The sequence below is a fragment of the Cladophialophora yegresii genome, assembly GCF_000585515.1.
Source record: "Cladophialophora yegresii CBS 114405 chromosome Unknown aczIN-supercont1.2, whole genome shotgun sequence".
NCBI classification, from domain to species: Eukaryota; Fungi; Ascomycota; class Eurotiomycetes; order Chaetothyriales; family Herpotrichiellaceae; genus Cladophialophora; species Cladophialophora yegresii.
The window spans coordinates 1,253,996-1,271,265 of record NW_006913046.1 but is presented as its reverse complement, the minus strand read 5'-3'; the positions used below and the strand labels follow the sequence as shown (position 1 = coordinate 1,271,265).

The following is a 17,270-nucleotide window of genomic DNA, read 5'->3' as shown; positions in this document are numbered from 1 at the left end:
CTGATCTGGGACCGCAGGAGTCTCGGTGGTGCTATACATCTTGGAACTCTCGTCGTGGATGCAGTGATTGATCTTTTGAAGGGAGAAACAGTCGGACTCATCTCAATGTGATTGCCTGACTCTGAGAGCTGTGGCGGCAGGCGCAACTGTACAGATGAGTAATGCGCGCCGCACTGTGCGAGCCCTAGACGCGTGGTGCAACACCTACTACCCATTCATTGAGCTCGACAACTGACGAGTGAGGCCAGTCTGCTCGCGTTGATCTGGCGAATATTCCCATTGCGACAGAAAGGGTACACCACCAAACCTCCTACCCTTGTACAATTGCCCGCGTCATTGGGTTACGGCGCCTTTCCCCCTGAAAACAACTTTCCTGCGACGGGCATCTCGGACAATTGCAGTCCGCAGTCATCGCCGGTGTGAGTATATGAAGGCGCTCGTGGAGACATAGAGCTTTGTGCAGCAGCAACACGTCGTGACACATAATGACAATAGCCTCATCCCCGGGGCGAGGTGGTTGTCGAGCAGATCGAGGCTGAAGTCGTTCGGGAATCGCATCGGCTAATTTTGTAGATTTCCCGAGAAGCAATGCACCGACCAAGACACCATGCCGGACATTTCGATAAGGTAAAGTACTGTACGCGTGTGGAAACATTCCCTGGCGGCATGCCTATTCGATCTGCGATTGACTCTCGACCAGTCTTCAGAATCTCGAGATGCAGACTTCAGCATTGATTAGACAAATGTAGATATACAGTGGCAGTACTCGCCGGGGCATTTCCTGCGGGCCTACAGCCGAATTGTAGGGCTATGCTCACCTCTGTCGGCGCGAGCAGACCAGTAGGCATCTAATCGCAGATTTGGGGCCAAGGAACGATGTACAGGATTTCCTGCACTCTGAAAGAGCCTCAGTCTTGTTCTACATAGGTGTAGATCTCGTAGTTGGCTGCAGCGTTGCGGTTTTTCTTTTCTCTACCATTGTCGTCAACAACGTTATCCTCATCTGTTGTTTCCCTAGACCGCGACTGGCCGTTGAAGTGCCGCCGGCATTCCTTCAAATCATTCTATTCGTTACACATCTCATAGCATCACGACATCGAAGTCTTCGTCAGATCTTGAACCCAAAAACCAACATCCCGCACGTCTTTCAAGATGTCGGGATGGTCACTTGTGCGACACCATCAACAACTTTCTCGACCGCGGCATCCTCTCCGACATCAGGCACACCATTGGCCAATGCCTGCCCCTCCTCCCCACCTTTCGCACTCTGTTCGACTCCTGCGCCTCCGGCCGCAGCGGCAGCTTTCTGAGCCGCCTTCTTTGCCTTGGTCTTCTCTTTCTGGGCAGCTTTCTTCGCGGCAACGGCCTCTTCTTCCTTCTTCTTTTTCTCGCGTTCTGCCTGGTTTCCACCGAAATAGTCCCTCCACTCATCCGCCTTCTTTTCATCAATCTTGGAGAACAAATATTCTGCCTTGCCAATCTTGTGGCCTGGTTTGATGTATGTGGGTAGCCAACCATTTTCTATGTCTCCCTCAGACGGAATTTGCAGAAAGCCAAGCTCGAGTTGCTTGCGTATTGAGGCGCCGGTTGCTGGAAGGTAGGGCTCGAAGATGGCCGAGCAGAGGTAAATGAGGTTGATAACCGTTCCCACGACTGCGGCAGCGAGACTAGGATCACTTGCAATAAGTGCATTGTCGAGCCGGTGAGCCTGAATCAAGCCATTGCCGGCTTCTGCAATCTTCATGGCAACTAGCAATCCATTCCGCAGATGCACGGCCTCCATCTCTGTAAGGTATTGCTTCAAGAGTTCGGTGATTTCGCTGAGATGCTCTTTGAATGACGTGGGGAGATCGTGGGGATCGAAGTCTGGAATGACCCCGGAGTAGGCCTTGGGTGAGTTGACGAGCTTGATGACTCTGTTGACAAAGTTCCCGAGCTTGGCCAGGAGCTCAGAATTGTTCCCATCGATGAAAGACCGCCACTCGAATTGAGTGTCACCTGACTCTGGTCGGTTCTTGAGCAGATAATATCTCCAGACGTCCGGAGGAACACCGGTCTCCTTTGCGTTGTTTCCAAACACACCGACGCCGCGGCTCTTGCTGAATTTGCCATTTTCATAATTGAGGTACTCGGTGGACGACAGGTGATGCAGCTTGGTCCACTCCTCGTTGGTGCCCATCTGACAGGCTGGGAACACGACTGAATGGAAGGGTACATTGTCCTTGCCCATAAACTGATATAACTGGACGTTCTCTGGGTTCTTCCACCACTTCTGCCACTCTTCGGTATAGTTTGCAGTGATCGACGGGTATCCGATGCAGGCCTCAAACCAGACGTAAAAGACCTTGTGCTCGTAGCCGGGGAGAGGCACTGGCACGCCCCATGCCAAGTCCCGAGTGATGCCTCGTTCTTTCAGACCTTGTTTCAGCCATGACTCAGTGATGACTTTGGCGCTTCGAGACCATCTGCCCTTTTCGATCGACTTCTTCGACCAGTCTTCGACTCGCGGTTGCAACTCATCTAAACGGAGGTAGGTGTGTTTGGTCTCCTTCGTGACGGGAGTTGCGCCGTCGACTTTGCACCGAGGGTTGATCAAGTCCAAGGGATCTAGTAGGCTACCGCATTTGTCGCATTGATCACCACGAGCATCGTCGTAGCCGCACTTGGGGCACGTGCCTTCGACGAACCGGTCGGCCAAGAATTTTCCATGCTTTTCACAGAACGGTTGCTTGTCGGTATGTTCTGTCAGATGGCCATTCCTGTGGAGCTTCAAGAACATATCTTGCGAGATTTCGGTGTGTTGTTTTGTGGGTGTTCGACCGAAGATGTCGAAGCCCAGCTCAAACCATTCGTATATCTCGGCATGAATCTTGTTGTACTTTGCGCACAGCTCTTCTGGGGTAACTCCCTCTTCTAGGGCTTTCGTCTCAGTGGCCGTGCCGTACTCGTCGGTTCCGCAGATAAAGAGTGTCGGCCGGCCACGGGCCTTGTTGTATCGCGAGAAGACATCGGCACTCAGCACACTGCCCACAATATTCCCCAAATGAGGAACCTGATCGGAGACACGATGTCAGTTGCAAAAGTTTGCACAACTCCGAGTAGTGCTTACATTGTTGACGTATGGTAAAGCAGAGGTTATGAGGATATTCCGCTTGCCATCTTGCGGCAGGATTTTCTCAGAGCCCATTGGAAGCGAATCTTGCAGTTGCAGATAGGATGATCGAGAAGAGAGAACCGCGAGGAATATGGAGGGCTTAACAGAGCACTTGCAGACACAGATATTTTCCTGCCGAGACGGATGTAATAGGCGAGACTCACGGCTGTATCATTTCAAAAGCCGCTTGCGAAGGAGTCACAAACCTCCCCGCAGCCAAACGCCGAGGCGCTAAAATTCAAGCTTATTTTCAGCCTCTTTTCTGCGATTTTGCTCAGCATTGTTTCTTTGCCCGTACACCAGCCTTTACCATCATCCGAAGTGTAGAATACTGCAATAAACAATCGGGTCACGCATTTGCGCCCTTACTAATCCAGAGATCGTCCAAAAGAAGCACACTGATCCGCTATCAGGCACCATGGCAAGCGATCCGTTTGACGACCTCCTGGATCTTGAGAATGACTATTATCAAGAAGGCTATAATGCTGGAGTATCCGATAGCACGTATGCTGGCATGATCGAAGGCAAGGTCTTTGGCATCGAGAAAGGTTATGAAAAAGCCCTGGACCTCGGCAAGCTCCATGGGCGCGCTTTGCTATGGCATGGGAGATTTCAAGCTGTCCACCCAGAAGAGCCACCGCAATCCGCGATCTCAAGCCCCTCTGCGGAGTCACGACTGGGAGGGATCATCCGAACCCTTCCCCAAATGCCTAATAGTAGCCGACTGCAAAGGCACGTTGAAAGCTTGCACGCCACTTCTGAAGCCTCCACTATTGCCAAAGACAACTCAGACGAAGCTGTAACGGAATTTGATGATCGGATTGCAAAGGCGAAAGCTAAAGCGAAAGTCGTCGCCAATATTGCGGGGGAGTCACTCAACCCTACTTCCACCTCAAATGCCGGCATTGAAGACGCTACAGGCCTGCAAGCACGACACTGATTCGAGATACCAATCGTTTCCCTTTCTTGAGATCCCTCGAGGGAGAACCTAACCTGTTTCCAACTTTCGACTTGTGAATACGGCGTTGCCGGGCATGACACCGAGCGGCATTTGTACCCCGATGACATCCTTTCAAGCTTCCCCGCAGATTTTCTGCACCGGCTAGCCAAATGCCGTTTAGGCTCCTGCCTAGGGGGATGCATTGCAAATCCGCCACGTCCCTGGCCTGACATTCCAGGAACACGAGTAAAGAACGTCAGATCTACTGCTAGCAATCCTTGCTATGACGCCTCCCAGAATGTTTCGTTCTCCGCACGCTCTGGGGACTGTCCGAGGATCGAAAGCTGGTATACCCCACAGACGGTACTATGAAAGGGTGACCGTGGCACTCCTCGCGAGCTTCAAACTGCTGCGAGAAGGCTGCCATCCTCGCGGGTCAAACGTCCAATGATGATCAAACTCATCGCACTTGTATCGCTGTTGTCAGCGGCCACGGTGTGGGGTCAGGTCCAGCCGTCTGGTGTCACCAGACCGATCGTTGAGGACTGTGGTTTCAACGGCACCGTGGTCTGCGTGAACAAATATGTCAGTGGCCTCCAATCGTCCCCAGAAAATAGGAGCTCACCATTGACAGGGCGCCGTGTTGCCATACCACTTCAACCGAACTATTTCGAGCAATGCCGCCGACTTCGACTATCGAAACACTACAGTCGGAAATGCTTCAACATTTGACCTCCTCCAGGCGGCAGACTTTGTGGTCTTCGATCAACAACGTGGCCTGCAGTACCTTGGTAGTAATCCAAGCTACGAATTTGTCTTCTCAGTATCGGCGGCCGTGCATGAAGCCCCCGTCTATGCCCCGGAACAGAACTTACTCTTCATTTCGCAGTTAGCCCCTCCTGCTGGGACTCTACCTCAGCTTGTGGTTAACCTCAACGCGGATCCACCGACCCTGAGCGAGTACATTCCTAACCCTCCCGTCTACGCTCCGAACGGCGGCAGTTTCCGCAATGGTCTCATCGTCTTCGCTGCCAGTGGCGGCAATGACAGTATTGGAGGTGGAGAGCAAAGAGTCTCCCTTCGAACAGTCGACCCTGCCACCAATCGGTCGACGGTACTCTTGAACAACTACTTTGGGTACTACTTCAACACCATCGACGACGTTGCCATTCATCCTATCACCAAGGATATCTTCTTCACGGATCCTCAATACAGCTGGTTTAACGCATTGACCGATACGGCGCCACAATTGGGTACTGCAAGCTACCGCTTTGACCCCGAGACTGGTGCCACCTTCCTGATTGACGATACCCTACAGCAGCCAAACGGTATTGCTTTCACTCCCGATGGCAATACTCTCTACATTTCAGACACAGGTGCTGTCAGCGGACCAATTGACCCAAGGCTCGGCAGCCAGGGCACCACATTCAACACTACGGGAAAGCGAGCTGTGTATGCGTTCGATGTCACAAACAACGGCACCCGAGTGTCGAACAAACGTAGCTTCTACCTTGCGCAAGACTGGGTTCCAGATGGGTTGAAGGTGTCCCAAGAAGGTCTTGTGCTGACCGGTGCTGGCAAAGGAGTCGATGTCCTCGACGAAGTCGGGCAGCTCCTTATTCGGATCCAGACAAATTATACTGTGCAGAATTTCGCCTGGACAGGAGAGAACCTCACGACGTTGTGGCTCATGGGCAATAATGGTATCAGCAAGGTGGAGTGGAATATTACGGGGCAAAGGCTGACGTGATGTGGACAGCGATCTATGTGTACTGTTGTAAGCGTATCATGCAGTGAAAAGCCAGCTCCAAACAATGTTATGATCCTCACCTTATGGATCAGTCGCACCTTGAATGCGAATTTCCGCTTTGTATGTCACAGCAGATTCTTTGTTTAGAGGATCTTCGTCTTCAAAGGTCAACAATACAGAGCCCCGTATGAAGTAACCAACGCTCGGCCCCGCTCAACGCAATATCGCCTGCTCTGACTACCTTCGAGCCTTGGTGTCCATTGTCCAATCAGTCTTGCCAGAGAAGACGTCTCAAACGAGTACCCCGTGGCGAGCCTGATCCGTCCCCTCGAGCGACATATCCGATTGGCCCACGTCCCAAGAAGCGGCTATGCAAGCGCCGCAAGGGTCGGACCTTCCTCAGCCTCAAAGGCGCTGCCTTTCCAACCGGCCAGTCTTCCATCCCGCCTCGCAGCTCGATTTTGTCATTCTTCTACCACGCTCGCGCAACACTTTAACTCCTTCTAGCCAGGACGCCAGCCCGCCAATATCACGATCGCGGTATTACCCCTAGCAGATTCGAGTGTTAGAGTACCGCTTGACCTTCTCACCCAGTCAAGATGCCAATCAGGCTACTCGATACCACCACGCTTCGGATGAGGGTCTTTATGGGAGAAAATAATCCTGGCTATGCAATCTTGTCTCACACATGGGTCGAAGATGACGAAGTAGACTTTCAAGAGATGACCGCCATCGGTCACAATGATCAACACCCTGCTACGTTGAAAGGCGGCTACAGGAAGATCCATTCCACTTGTGAGAAGGCACGCGAACACGATATCAACTACGCCTGGGTCGATACCTGTTGCATTGACAAATCCAGCAGTGCAGAACTGAGCGAGGCCATCAACTCAATGTTCAAGTGGTATCGCGACGCGGCGCGCTGCTACGTCTTTCTATCCGATCTCGAGCCGGGTTCTGATGTTGGGAACGCGATGAAGGTTTGCAGATGGTATAACCGTGGTTGGACATTACAGGAACTCATTGCACCTAAGGACCTGCGCTTTTACAACCAGAAGTGGGAGTTTGTTGGTACTAAAACTTACTTCAAGTCATCAGTCTCTGCAATCACTGGAATCGATGAAGAGGTCCTCATCGACTGCACCGTCTTACCAGACATCCCAGTAGGCCGCAGAATGTTTTGGGCGTCTCAACGAGCGACGACGAGGACGGAAGACCTAGCTTACTGCTTGCTGGGCATATTCGATATCAACATGCCTCTTTTATACGGCGAGGGAGATAAAGCTTTCATCAGGCTGCAGGAAGAGATTATTAAACGCTCGACGGATCTCTCAATCTTTTGGAACTTTCCAAGGACGTGGGTTGGCATCACCGGGGACTTGGCGGCAAGCGACTTGCGCGCCAGAGGCTACTACCATGATTACCCTTGCCGCGACCTTTTCGCTACAGCACCAAGGGATTTCTCTGAATCAGGTGGTGTTTTTGTTTCTTCAAAACTTGCCGCAATTTCCATACGGGACTTCGCGCCGACTAACAACGGCGTATACTTTGCAAAAGCCAAATTTGTAACCGCAGAGATGCACGGAAAGGTTTCATCTCGCTACTATATTATGGACCTGGAACACCATCAGACCATTTCGACGCGTCATTGCGGGATGGTTCTTCAGAAAATTGGACCCAGCCTTTTTGTGAGATGCTCAGTGCCTCTAGCAGAATACGTAGCACAAGGCCTTCTGGATAGCGGTCTCATGCTTGTCCGCCGTCCAGAGATCGAAGACGCTTACATTGTCACCAAGATTTCTGCCTCTATCGAAAGGCAGATGGATACCTGCCGCGGTCACACGATTCATTTCGAGTCCGATGGCAACATGGAAGCGGTAGAACGAAACTTCGACAAGGTGATTGAATCACCAGCTCCACGCGAGAACTGGGATTCGGCGAACAAGGAGTTTATCACTCTGGGGAGGGCCTTTGAAGGTTACGTGACACTGCGACTTGTCGATCCGAGATGGCAGTGGCGATCTGGGCAGGACTTTTCTTATTGTTACCTTGCCTGTTCTTCCGAACCTTTGTTGCCGGGAGCAGGCCTACAGCTGAAACTTCTAGAGCATCACGACTTCGAGAGGCGTGTCATTAGATTGCACGGAAATTTGGGAACAGAAAGAATTCTACCAAGGGCATTGTCTCATGTTCCTCGTATAACACAAGACAAACTAACCTTGGGTGATGTGATGGTCGTAGCCAAAATCGGATTCGCGACCGAGCCCGACTATCCCTCGTATCGGATATCCATCACACTCAAATTCCATGAGGACCCTGGATGGTGGTGATGTTTGAAAGTTGGAAGTGGCACCGTCACTTCATTTGACTCCTTGCACGCGCAGCTTCCGCTCCACGCGGAAGCGTATTTCAGAAGTTACTCCCGACTACTCCTTCCCGGGTTGCCATACCCTCCATTGCAGCCAGTTTCACGTCATCGTTTGCAACATCATGATCAAGAGGAAGGCGAAGGAGGCCGGCCAACAATGTCGGAATGACACCGGGGTCGCGGTCGATGATTCGATGATGCGCATCTCACGACTCTAGCCACCACGCTTGGCTGACTTCTGGACCGCCTCGGAGGACCTACAACGAATGCACTTCACCAACGATGAGGGAAAGTATTTACCACTTGCTACACTATGCTTTCTTCCTTCTATGGAAAGGATAATTGGTGCTAGGCAGACTTTCCTCCGGCAATTTTCCAGGACGGATCTTGCCTGCTGACCTCGAAGTGGCAAAAATGGTCTCCCACACTGACAGCCGGACAAAACCCTGGATTGCACGATACAATTGCTTTCTGTCGGGAAGAGGAGGATTATACGGATCGGCTCAAGTTACAACTTGAGTCGAATCCGCGAAACCTTGTCACACTGCTTGCGGTTGCTGAGAACCTATCCAGCGCTTTGAGCCTCGAGACCGTGGCCTGCAGAATCGTCTCCTCGGTTCCTGCACGGTCACAGTGCATATGAATCCCGTAGCACCATCCTTCTCGCTACCACTTTCACCGGAACACGTCGCGATACACTTCCAAGAGAAGAGATAGCCGCAGAGACAGAATCGACCATCATGGACCCTGCTTCCCGCTCCAAGCTGCACAACTTGCGGAAGGTCATCACCAGTTCGGCCATGTCTTGAAACGTGCGGTCTTACGACGTGGCACTATGTTAGTACTTCAATGTCTAATCTCAAGGACGGAACAATTCGAGCAGTACATCAGGACGAGCCACGCTCTTAGATTCACCTTTCTTGCAGCTATATGTACCTTTGCTTCTCCTTCACGCCTCAATGATGCCTTTTACTCCTTTAATACTCCTAAAACACATGCAGCTCCTACCCATCAGTCTCCACCGCTCCGATTTCGTTACGCTAAGCAGGATCCTCAGCACACAGGCTCTAGAGGAGTAAGGGGTCATTTTGTCGAATGAAGACGGTGATTACGGAAGAGGGCTAGAAATTTAGTACGGTGGTGGTGCCTTTTGCCCAAGTCCTGTACGAAGTAGCGAGCTTCGGAACTTGATGTGGCCACGTCTAGCGAAGTTTACCCAGGATAGTAGGTCAATGGTAGAGGGAAGGAATTGATACGATATATCCGTGGCCCCTTTGACTCTCTGTATCCAGACTCTGGCATTGTCGGCTTGGTGTTCCACAGTACCGTACACAAGGTATCAAATCCTGACTGCGACACCATTGCCAATCTGGACACGACCCAAAGTCGTATCTTGGTTGAGAAACCGCATTTCCTGCCAGCGGGTTTCCGCCACACGGGGCAAGATACTTAGTGCTGTATGTATGTATCGTTGTTCGGACTTGGCAAGTCGGGTTCCACCACCATCAGCTTGCATGCTGTTCGACTGGCACGGTTCACTGCCGCAGCCTCGTCTCTCAGCCCCGCAATGTAGCAATCGCCGGCAAATTCTATACTCTGATTAGCTGGATTCCGACCATGCGCCTCCCACCAAAACCACGACACTGAAACACTCCTTTCATAGTGCTCTCTGTCTTAGAACTCACATCTCGGTACAATCTTAACACTTGACTTCTTTACCAGCTCTGCTGACGCGCCGTGATGTCGGCCTGATATCGACGTCGATCTGAAAGTCACCCAACTCAGGCTCCCAATACGACTATCGTCTCAACGATACGCTATCGTTGACGGAAGGCCTTGTAAGATCGGCCAAGGTGCAGCACCACGTCGCGATAAGCGCTGATATGATTCTGTAGCCCGAAAAGCAGTGGAGGAGGTAATGCTCTTCATCCGAGGTATAGCGACGGCGGCGGCGGCGGTCAGGTGTAATGCTACCCGACACCCGTTCCAACGACCTGACACCCGTACGAGGGACCAAACACCCGTGCCAGTGAACCGACAACCGCGCAAGGAAGGCGGCACCACACTCTGCGGGCTTGACACTTAGGAACCACCCCCAGTTGGTTCTCCCGACTCAGCAGTCTCCTGGTGATTTGTCCGGCATTGGCTGAAGAATATGAAGAGAGTGCGACCTCGATATCTGCTTCCTACCTAGAGTTTCCATCTCGTCGGACTCTTTTTGGAACCAACCTGCAGGCTACCGTTGCATTTCTTGCGCGAGTGCCGTCCAGGCCATGGTCTCGGGGACATGCCCAGTCTGAGATAGAGATGCCGTACTCCCTGGTTCACAACTCGAGCGGCCTTGGGAAGGGAAGGAGGCGAACAGGCGACCGGTTTGGGCGTTTCGGCGTTTTCAATACACAGCTTGATCCTTACCTGCTGCCACAGATGCAGGACACCATGTCCTTCCTCCTTGTTGAAGGGGAATGGGTCTGGCTCCGTAGCAGGCTTAATAAGTATCTTCGAGCTTCCAGCATCCCAACCATTCTCCCATTGCTCGTGCCTCTGGGATAACGGCGACTCCTCTTACCACCACCAAGTGAACTGTGACCGCGATGGCAATTCCCTCGCCCGTACACAGGAGTCCCAGCCAACTTCTAGTTCAGCATGGCTCGGGAGGATTCGTAAACACAGCTTCAAGCAACCCTCTTGGAGCGACAAACTGGCCTACTGCCTTATGCTAGCCTCGCAGGGGTACAGCATAATAGTGTCTCCGAGTAGACTCATAGTGCGGGTCCGCCTCTCCTCCAGAGTGGGGTGTTCTTATTCCTGATGTTATGGAGCACCTGTCGTCTGCACTTCCTGGGAAAGTGGCGTAGTTATATATATACCCGACATACTCATGAAGTAGATGCACCGGTCTCAAGGTGGAAAGGCCGTCCAAGCACCCGGTTGTGATCGATTCGCAAGCTTAAGCTTCCAGGTGCGATTCGAGTACTATGTACCCGAGCCTCGGGGATCTTGGGCTTTCTTTCTGCCACTGTTGCATCGTCGGAATTGATCAACAGGCAACGTTTTGGGCGTTGCCCGGCTTCCTGGATCTGTCTGAGGACAGTGGCAGAGTGTACATAGCTCTCCCTAGTCTCTGCTTTGATAATTGAGATCTTGATTCTCTCTTGTCCGGGTATGTATTACTTGAGATGGACCTGTCGTTCATACCTGCTGACGTGGGCCATAGATGATGTGGCAGGGCACTGTAAACTCTTGTCAATCTCTGATTCTCTATCTCCCGAGAGCGAGGCTCTCAGAGAGCTATGGACTATGTATGCAGTGCAGCTCTTGCTTCGCCATGGGGCAGTGGCGGCACAAGGATCGGGGCAGGGATGAGGCCGCCCGCCACAGATGACCTTTGGGCAACGTATATGTACTCGCTTTTGTAAGAATGCACATGAGAGTGCCTAAGGACTCGTGCTGCGGTATCACCTCGAATACACTGGCATCTAGCCAGGTGGTTGCTGCCTTGTCCGTGTCGGGGGATCTCGTCCCAGGGGTTTCTGAGTTAACATATTAGACCTCCGATGGAGCTGAATGTGCTGTCTCCCATATGCGGAACGTGCGTCATTACACATAGCGTTGCTTGACATGGTTCGATGTGAACGAACAGGTGGGAAGCCTTCGTCCACGGCCTACGCTGCATGGCGGCCTTGCTCTTGCGTATTAGATCTAGCCAATCGACTAAAAGTGCGTCCCGACAGCTGGGGCGGGAGACATCCCCGGTGTATCGACGTCTCATTCGTCGGTTGTTGGACTGGAAAAGCAAATCCCATTCCAGTGCATCCGATCTCATTAGTACTGAGAATCTGCATCTCCTGCCTCATGCTAGGTTTGGAGTATCCGGTTTGTGAGAAAGGCGTGGTATAAGGAAGATTGAAAGACACTGAGACAGTCTTCCAGACCGGCACCACGCCGTGAGGAGGTGGTATTGAGACCCTTGGTATGTCTTTCCAGGTAATGACTCGTCTAAACCGGTCATGGCGATTTGGTCTAAACCGCATAAAGTATCTCTGCGAGTGGGAGGCCAGCCGCCGTCGGCAGTCACTGGAGGAGTAAGTTCGACGGGCCTCGTTATGGAGACGAACAAAGTAAATCACGTCGAGCAACGCCAAGCCGAACTTCGTAGCTGCATTCTTGAGTGTAGTTCCAAAGCGTGTGAATGAAGTAAGGGATTGCGTGTCATTAGACCTTTACGAGCCAACATGCATGGAGCTTCCGCTTTAAAAGAGGTTTCCGGCCTGGCAGGTGCTGTTGCTGCGTATGTATATATATGTGTAATGCTTGCGCATCGGCTAGAGGCTCGCGGGAGTGTCTCTGGGAGTAGAAGGCAGCTCGGGAGTCGCGCTCTTGTCGGCAGCTGCTGGGTCCACAAACGAAAGATTCCTTGTCCCATAGCTCCACGTTGAGGTCAGGTCTTGGCCTGACCTGGTACCCTGGGAGATGACGAACTGCCTTGGCTGGATCTGGCATGGATTGGTCACCACCAGGGGTCTGTTGCCTATGGTCACATGACAAGGCTGACATCGCCCAGGGGCCCAGCGCTGTCCTGGCCTGCTTAAGTGAGTAGACACAAGCCAACATGGAAGCTTTTGTGCTTGTTGCTATGGATCCCTCTTCGGCCAGGTGAGGACATGGTATCACCAGTAGGAGAGATGGTTCTGGAGCGCATGATGATCCGGTGTTAACGATGGTGCCTTTTTCTCGTGCAGCATTCCTACTGAAGAGCTGGTCAGTTGCGAGGGCCTCTTTTGGGGAATGAATCCAGACATCACGACCATACGAGAACTCTTCTGAAGTTTGAAGCCGTACGCCGAGCCTTTCATCGAGCACAGGAGGACTTGGCTGGAGTGATCAGGGTCTTGAAAATTGGCGATGGTCTTGCTTCGGGCGCCCATGGTCATCTCTGGCCATGCCGCCCTTCGAGGTCAAGCGCCGCAGGCACCGCTGACACGGTAGCGAACTCGCTGCGACTCGCTTGGGCACAGATTGAGAAACGGAATACCGAGCGTGCCATGTCGGGCCAGTCTTTTAGATGTAACCTCAATCGGGGGCAATGCCGGGGGACGACAGATAAGTTGCACTTAAGCACACCGGTCAATAACAGACCACCACCCTCACGAGTATTAAAGTACTCATCGGTTCTGCCCACGACGAAGAATGTAAACCGGAATAGTCGTATAAGGATGAAACCAAGTCTGCACCACACCATCATGCAGAACCATCATCGCCATTCGCGATGGCCGCTGCCGGATCACCGTCATCGACTTGAGTCTTGGATGGGCCACGGATCCAGGGAGTTGGCATTGCCGGTAAGGAGAAGGAAGTCGGTGGCGTCGAAGTATTTGCTGGCAAAGAGACCCTTCACAGCCTTTTCTGAGCCCAGCCTAAGGGACCTTGTGTCCTTCGTCACATTCCTTGCATCCCACACGATGGACATGTGTCGCCGGGCTTTGAGAAACGGGGTATCAGCCAAAGCACTGCTCTTACCCAGAAAGCGCCGTTTGACTGCGGCAACATGATGCATTGCGCGTGTTGATCCGAGTCGTCGACCGCTGTGACCCAAGGATAATCTCCTTTCGCTGGAGCGATGCTGCATCTGCCGAGATGCCTCTCACAAGGTTGCTTCTGCCAGTGTTGTGTTTCCCATGCCCCGTGGGCGCCAACGGGTCGTGGTGCGCAGCGTATAAGGCCTCGCAACGCCGCGGAAAGGCGGTATACGGGCGAGTGAAAAAAATTAGTTGATGGTGAAGGCGGGAGCGTGTCTTGATGAGGCAGTTGTAGTCGGTCCAGAAGAGAGGTGATGAGTCGACTCTTAACAACACTGCCAAGGACCTTATGCCATTGGCAGAGCGAACTACCGGTACATCGGTGGACTAATCTGAGCCTCCTACTGCTCCAGGCATCTAGTGACCTGCTCCATCCATGCCGCACTAGTTCTGGTGTCGGTCACGAAAATCGTGCCAGTTCAGGTTACCAATCGCCAGGTTAATATACGTAGCGATGCGTAACCCTGTTTTCTCTTGAGTGATCGTGTTGCCTTTTAACACTTGGTCACCACAGGAACCTGCGAGGGGTGTCTTTTGCTTCAGCTTACTCCCCACCCCCGGGCAGCCCCTGCTAGTATTGCCAAAAGATTTAGCAGGCCCGGCGTGGTTGCGAGTGGTTTCGAAGACAGAACCTGCCACTTTGACACGACAACTCCCAAAAGCGCTTACAAATTCTGCTCGTTCTTCGGCTGGAGTTTCGTAGCGCACTTGCTGAATTGCCGTTTACGGGTGGCGCACGTGCAGTCCACGGCATCCATTTCAGAAAAAAACCCTTGGAAGATCAAAACTTCCAAGTTCGTTTCGAAAGAGATCCGAGCCAAAGGCAGGCTCCGTGCAAAGAGGACAGCAAAGGCATGCCAACAATAGCGCCTGATGTACCGTGGTATCTTCTACTACGCCCCCATGAAGCAAGTCCTCACCCTCGTCATGCGGCGGCTAGGGCATACCCACTTCACTGGTGTCATGATACCCTTTCATAAAGACCCAGAAGCCTACGTACATCCTCCCTAGTCGCTTACCATCTTCACCCAGTCGCTAACCCTTGTCTCGCAGAAACGCTCCACCGAGGTGACCGACTTAGACTTCTCGGTGGCTCGGTTTGCCACTGAGCTTTGCGACACGCGCATGCTAGGCCTGAATGCCGACCGGGCGCCCTACTTTCACAAGGAACGTTTGGCCATGTCTCTACGACACATCATCCACCTCGAAGAGTTGGGTTAGGGTTAGGGTGCTTGTTCAGCACAGGTAGCCGGGGAAAGGCCAACCCTTTTCGCTTGAGGGATGTAGATGGCTGCAATATACCTTGAAGCGCGTGGCGCGAGGTATAGAGACTCCATGTCCCTTTCCGCGGCGCTCACGTTCCAGCACCGGGTGGCTGGGATTTTCAGAGACCGAGATCATATATATATAACACGGTGCGTGGGACTCTGGTAGCAGTGCAATCGACTATCCATGAATGAACCCACAACTCATGCTCTCGCGGCATTGTTGTGGTGTTTTTTGTGCTGAAGCTTGCCCAAACCCAGGACATACTATCCAGCAGGATAAGTATTAATTGTATGCATGGCCTACAGCAGAAACTACGTGAGACCGGTTCACTCTGTGGCGACGGGAGTATTTCCCACGAGTAGCTGGAAGTGGTGGATATAGCTTCCACACTCTGATGCGCCGGATACCCGTAAGCCGATCTGAATATGGAGCAGACGCCGCGGATGCTCGTCGTCGCTGATCTGAGCGCCCACACAGGACCGCAAGAGACACCCAGAACCATGGCTTGGGGGCAGTGGTGTTTTTAGATGCGCTGAGGACCAAGTGGCGGGAGCATCTGCTTGATGTCATTCCAGCCTTCGAAGAGGTACATTACTTCACGAGTCGTAGATTTCCTCATGAGCATCCTACTCAGGCATTGTTTTATGTGTTCCATCATCTCAACGAGTATCCCCTTGCGAGCCCGGGGTATCTGCTGCCGCATTCTAGGCACTCTTCGAGCGTGATAGACTGTCGTGCCTCGATTCGGCGAGAGCTCATAGTGGCTTGATACCGTAAATGCCACGTAAACAGCAGAAGCTCGCACGCTTGTCTGGCGGACGGCGATTGAGATCATCACCGTCGCCACCCGCAACCGCAGGCGCGGGAACGGGGGAAGGAGTCGCAGTTGCACCGTCAGCCACTGGACAGTTGCATCGTCTGCGGACATTTCGCTAGGGAGTGTTGTCTGTTCCTCCATCTAGAGAGCTGAGAGGAGGCCCACCATGCGATATATATTGCTTCTGTTGCTCGACAGCGCGGCACACGACAGCTCGGGCATCGGCTCTAGAAGCTTGAGCTGGATATCCCAACGGACAGAAACATACCGAGACCCATGAGATGTTGGCAAGCCGAGTCAGAATATGGGGGTATTCAAATCAAGATCTCTGGGTTGGCGGAAGACAAGCCCATCTCCTAGCTCCATCTTTGCGCACTCCACCGCATCCTCATGGTTTTGCACCATGTGAGCTTCCACGTGTGTACTTCATGACATACCTGAGTCCTACTCGTAGAGGGCGACACGATTACGAAACGGCACATAGCTTCCGGACGTCATCATGGAGACCGCAGGACTTACTGAAGTTGCCATGTTAACTCGAGCTTGCTTCCCACGAAGCCACCACGACCAACAGTGCCGCTGAGGACCCTGAGGCGGCCAACCAGTCTTTGGGTGCTTTCTCAAGCATCCGACTCAATATTCGCGCTCTCGCCGCGATGGAGCCCACCAAGTGGCCCAGTCAACAACCAAGGTAGACTGTCCTTGGTCGAAAAGACCACCCACTGCCAACAACCAAGGTAGACTCTCCTTGGTCGAAAAGACCACCCACTACCTCTCCTTCCTCCACTTCCTTGACGGTTGGGCTATCCGCTCGCTCGACGCGGAGCTCCCATGGTAGTGATGATTCTGGTGAGCACGACAGACGAAGAACGTAATCGTCGCCGCCCCTGACAGCCCACCACCCAACGTGCTGCATCGACCTCCATGTCACATCCGCTTGTTTCTGTTATTTGTGTCGGCGGCATGAGAGACTGATTTTGATGCAAGGCGGAAGATGGGGAAGATGGAGAAGATAGACCGCAGAGTCGAACTCGCGGGGAGAGTCCTCACCCTGGAAAGCGCAGCGCGCCGCTGAGGTGAAAGAAGACAGCAAGCAAGACCGGCTTCAGGCTCCAGTCGGGCATTGTTGCCGGCGCTGTATAGGATGCTTAGCAAGCCGAGAGGACTGTGGAGGACTCCAAGCCGAAGACATTGCACCATATCTGTCAGGTTGCATAGAGAGCGGCCTGAGGATCCTGGAACTAGCGAGATCCAAACATAGTGGTCAGAGTTGATGATGTTGTTGGATGGATCGATGGAAAGTTCTTGGTTTGTGCCTGCCCGTGGCTGCCGAGTTGATCATTTTCGAGCCCGAAGTCCCGAGCACACAAGACGACCTGTCTTTTCTGCTAAC

At 52.7% G+C, this 17,270-nt stretch overlaps 5 protein-coding genes across 5 annotated transcripts; 4 read left to right on the top strand and 1 right to left on the bottom strand.

Annotated features, from left to right (window-relative positions):
• Window positions 1–1,147: 1,147 nt before the first annotated feature.
• On the bottom strand, window positions 1,148–3,187 carry A1O7_02382 (methionyl-tRNA synthetase; the record flags this gene model as incomplete). The annotated part of the gene is made up of 2 exons (XM_007756414.1): window positions 1,148–3,052; window positions 3,110–3,187. The coding sequence occupies 2 exons, from the start codon at window positions 3,185–3,187 to the stop codon at window positions 1,148–1,150; spliced, it is 1,983 nt and encodes a 660-aa protein (XP_007754604.1).
• Window positions 3,188–3,572: 385 nt separating this feature from the next.
• A1O7_02381 (uncharacterized protein) lies at window positions 3,573–4,094 on the top strand (the record flags this gene model as incomplete). The annotated part of the gene is made up of 1 exon (XM_007756413.1): window positions 3,573–4,094. One exon carries the CDS (start codon window positions 3,573–3,575, stop codon window positions 4,092–4,094), a length of 522 nt encoding a protein of 173 aa, XP_007754603.1.
• A 450-nt stretch (window positions 4,095–4,544) lies between these two features.
• A1O7_02380 (gluconolactonase) lies at window positions 4,545–5,844 on the top strand (the record flags this gene model as incomplete). The annotated part of the gene is made up of 2 exons (XM_007756412.1): window positions 4,545–4,679; window positions 4,729–5,844. 2 exons carry the CDS (start codon window positions 4,545–4,547, stop codon window positions 5,842–5,844), a joined length of 1,251 nt encoding a protein of 416 aa, XP_007754602.1.
• A 599-nt stretch (window positions 5,845–6,443) lies between these two features.
• A1O7_02379 (uncharacterized protein) lies at window positions 6,444–8,174 on the top strand (the record flags this gene model as incomplete). The annotated part of the gene is made up of 1 exon (XM_007756411.1): window positions 6,444–8,174. One exon carries the CDS (start codon window positions 6,444–6,446, stop codon window positions 8,172–8,174), a length of 1,731 nt encoding a protein of 576 aa, XP_007754601.1.
• A 6,520-nt stretch (window positions 8,175–14,694) lies between these two features.
• Window positions 14,695–15,012, top strand: A1O7_02378 (uncharacterized protein; the record flags this gene model as incomplete). The annotated part of the gene is made up of 2 exons (XM_007756410.1): window positions 14,695–14,787; window positions 14,845–15,012. The coding sequence occupies 2 exons, from the start codon at window positions 14,695–14,697 to the stop codon at window positions 15,010–15,012; spliced, it is 261 nt and encodes an 86-aa protein (XP_007754600.1).
• Between the last annotated feature and the right edge of the window lie 2,258 nt (window positions 15,013–17,270).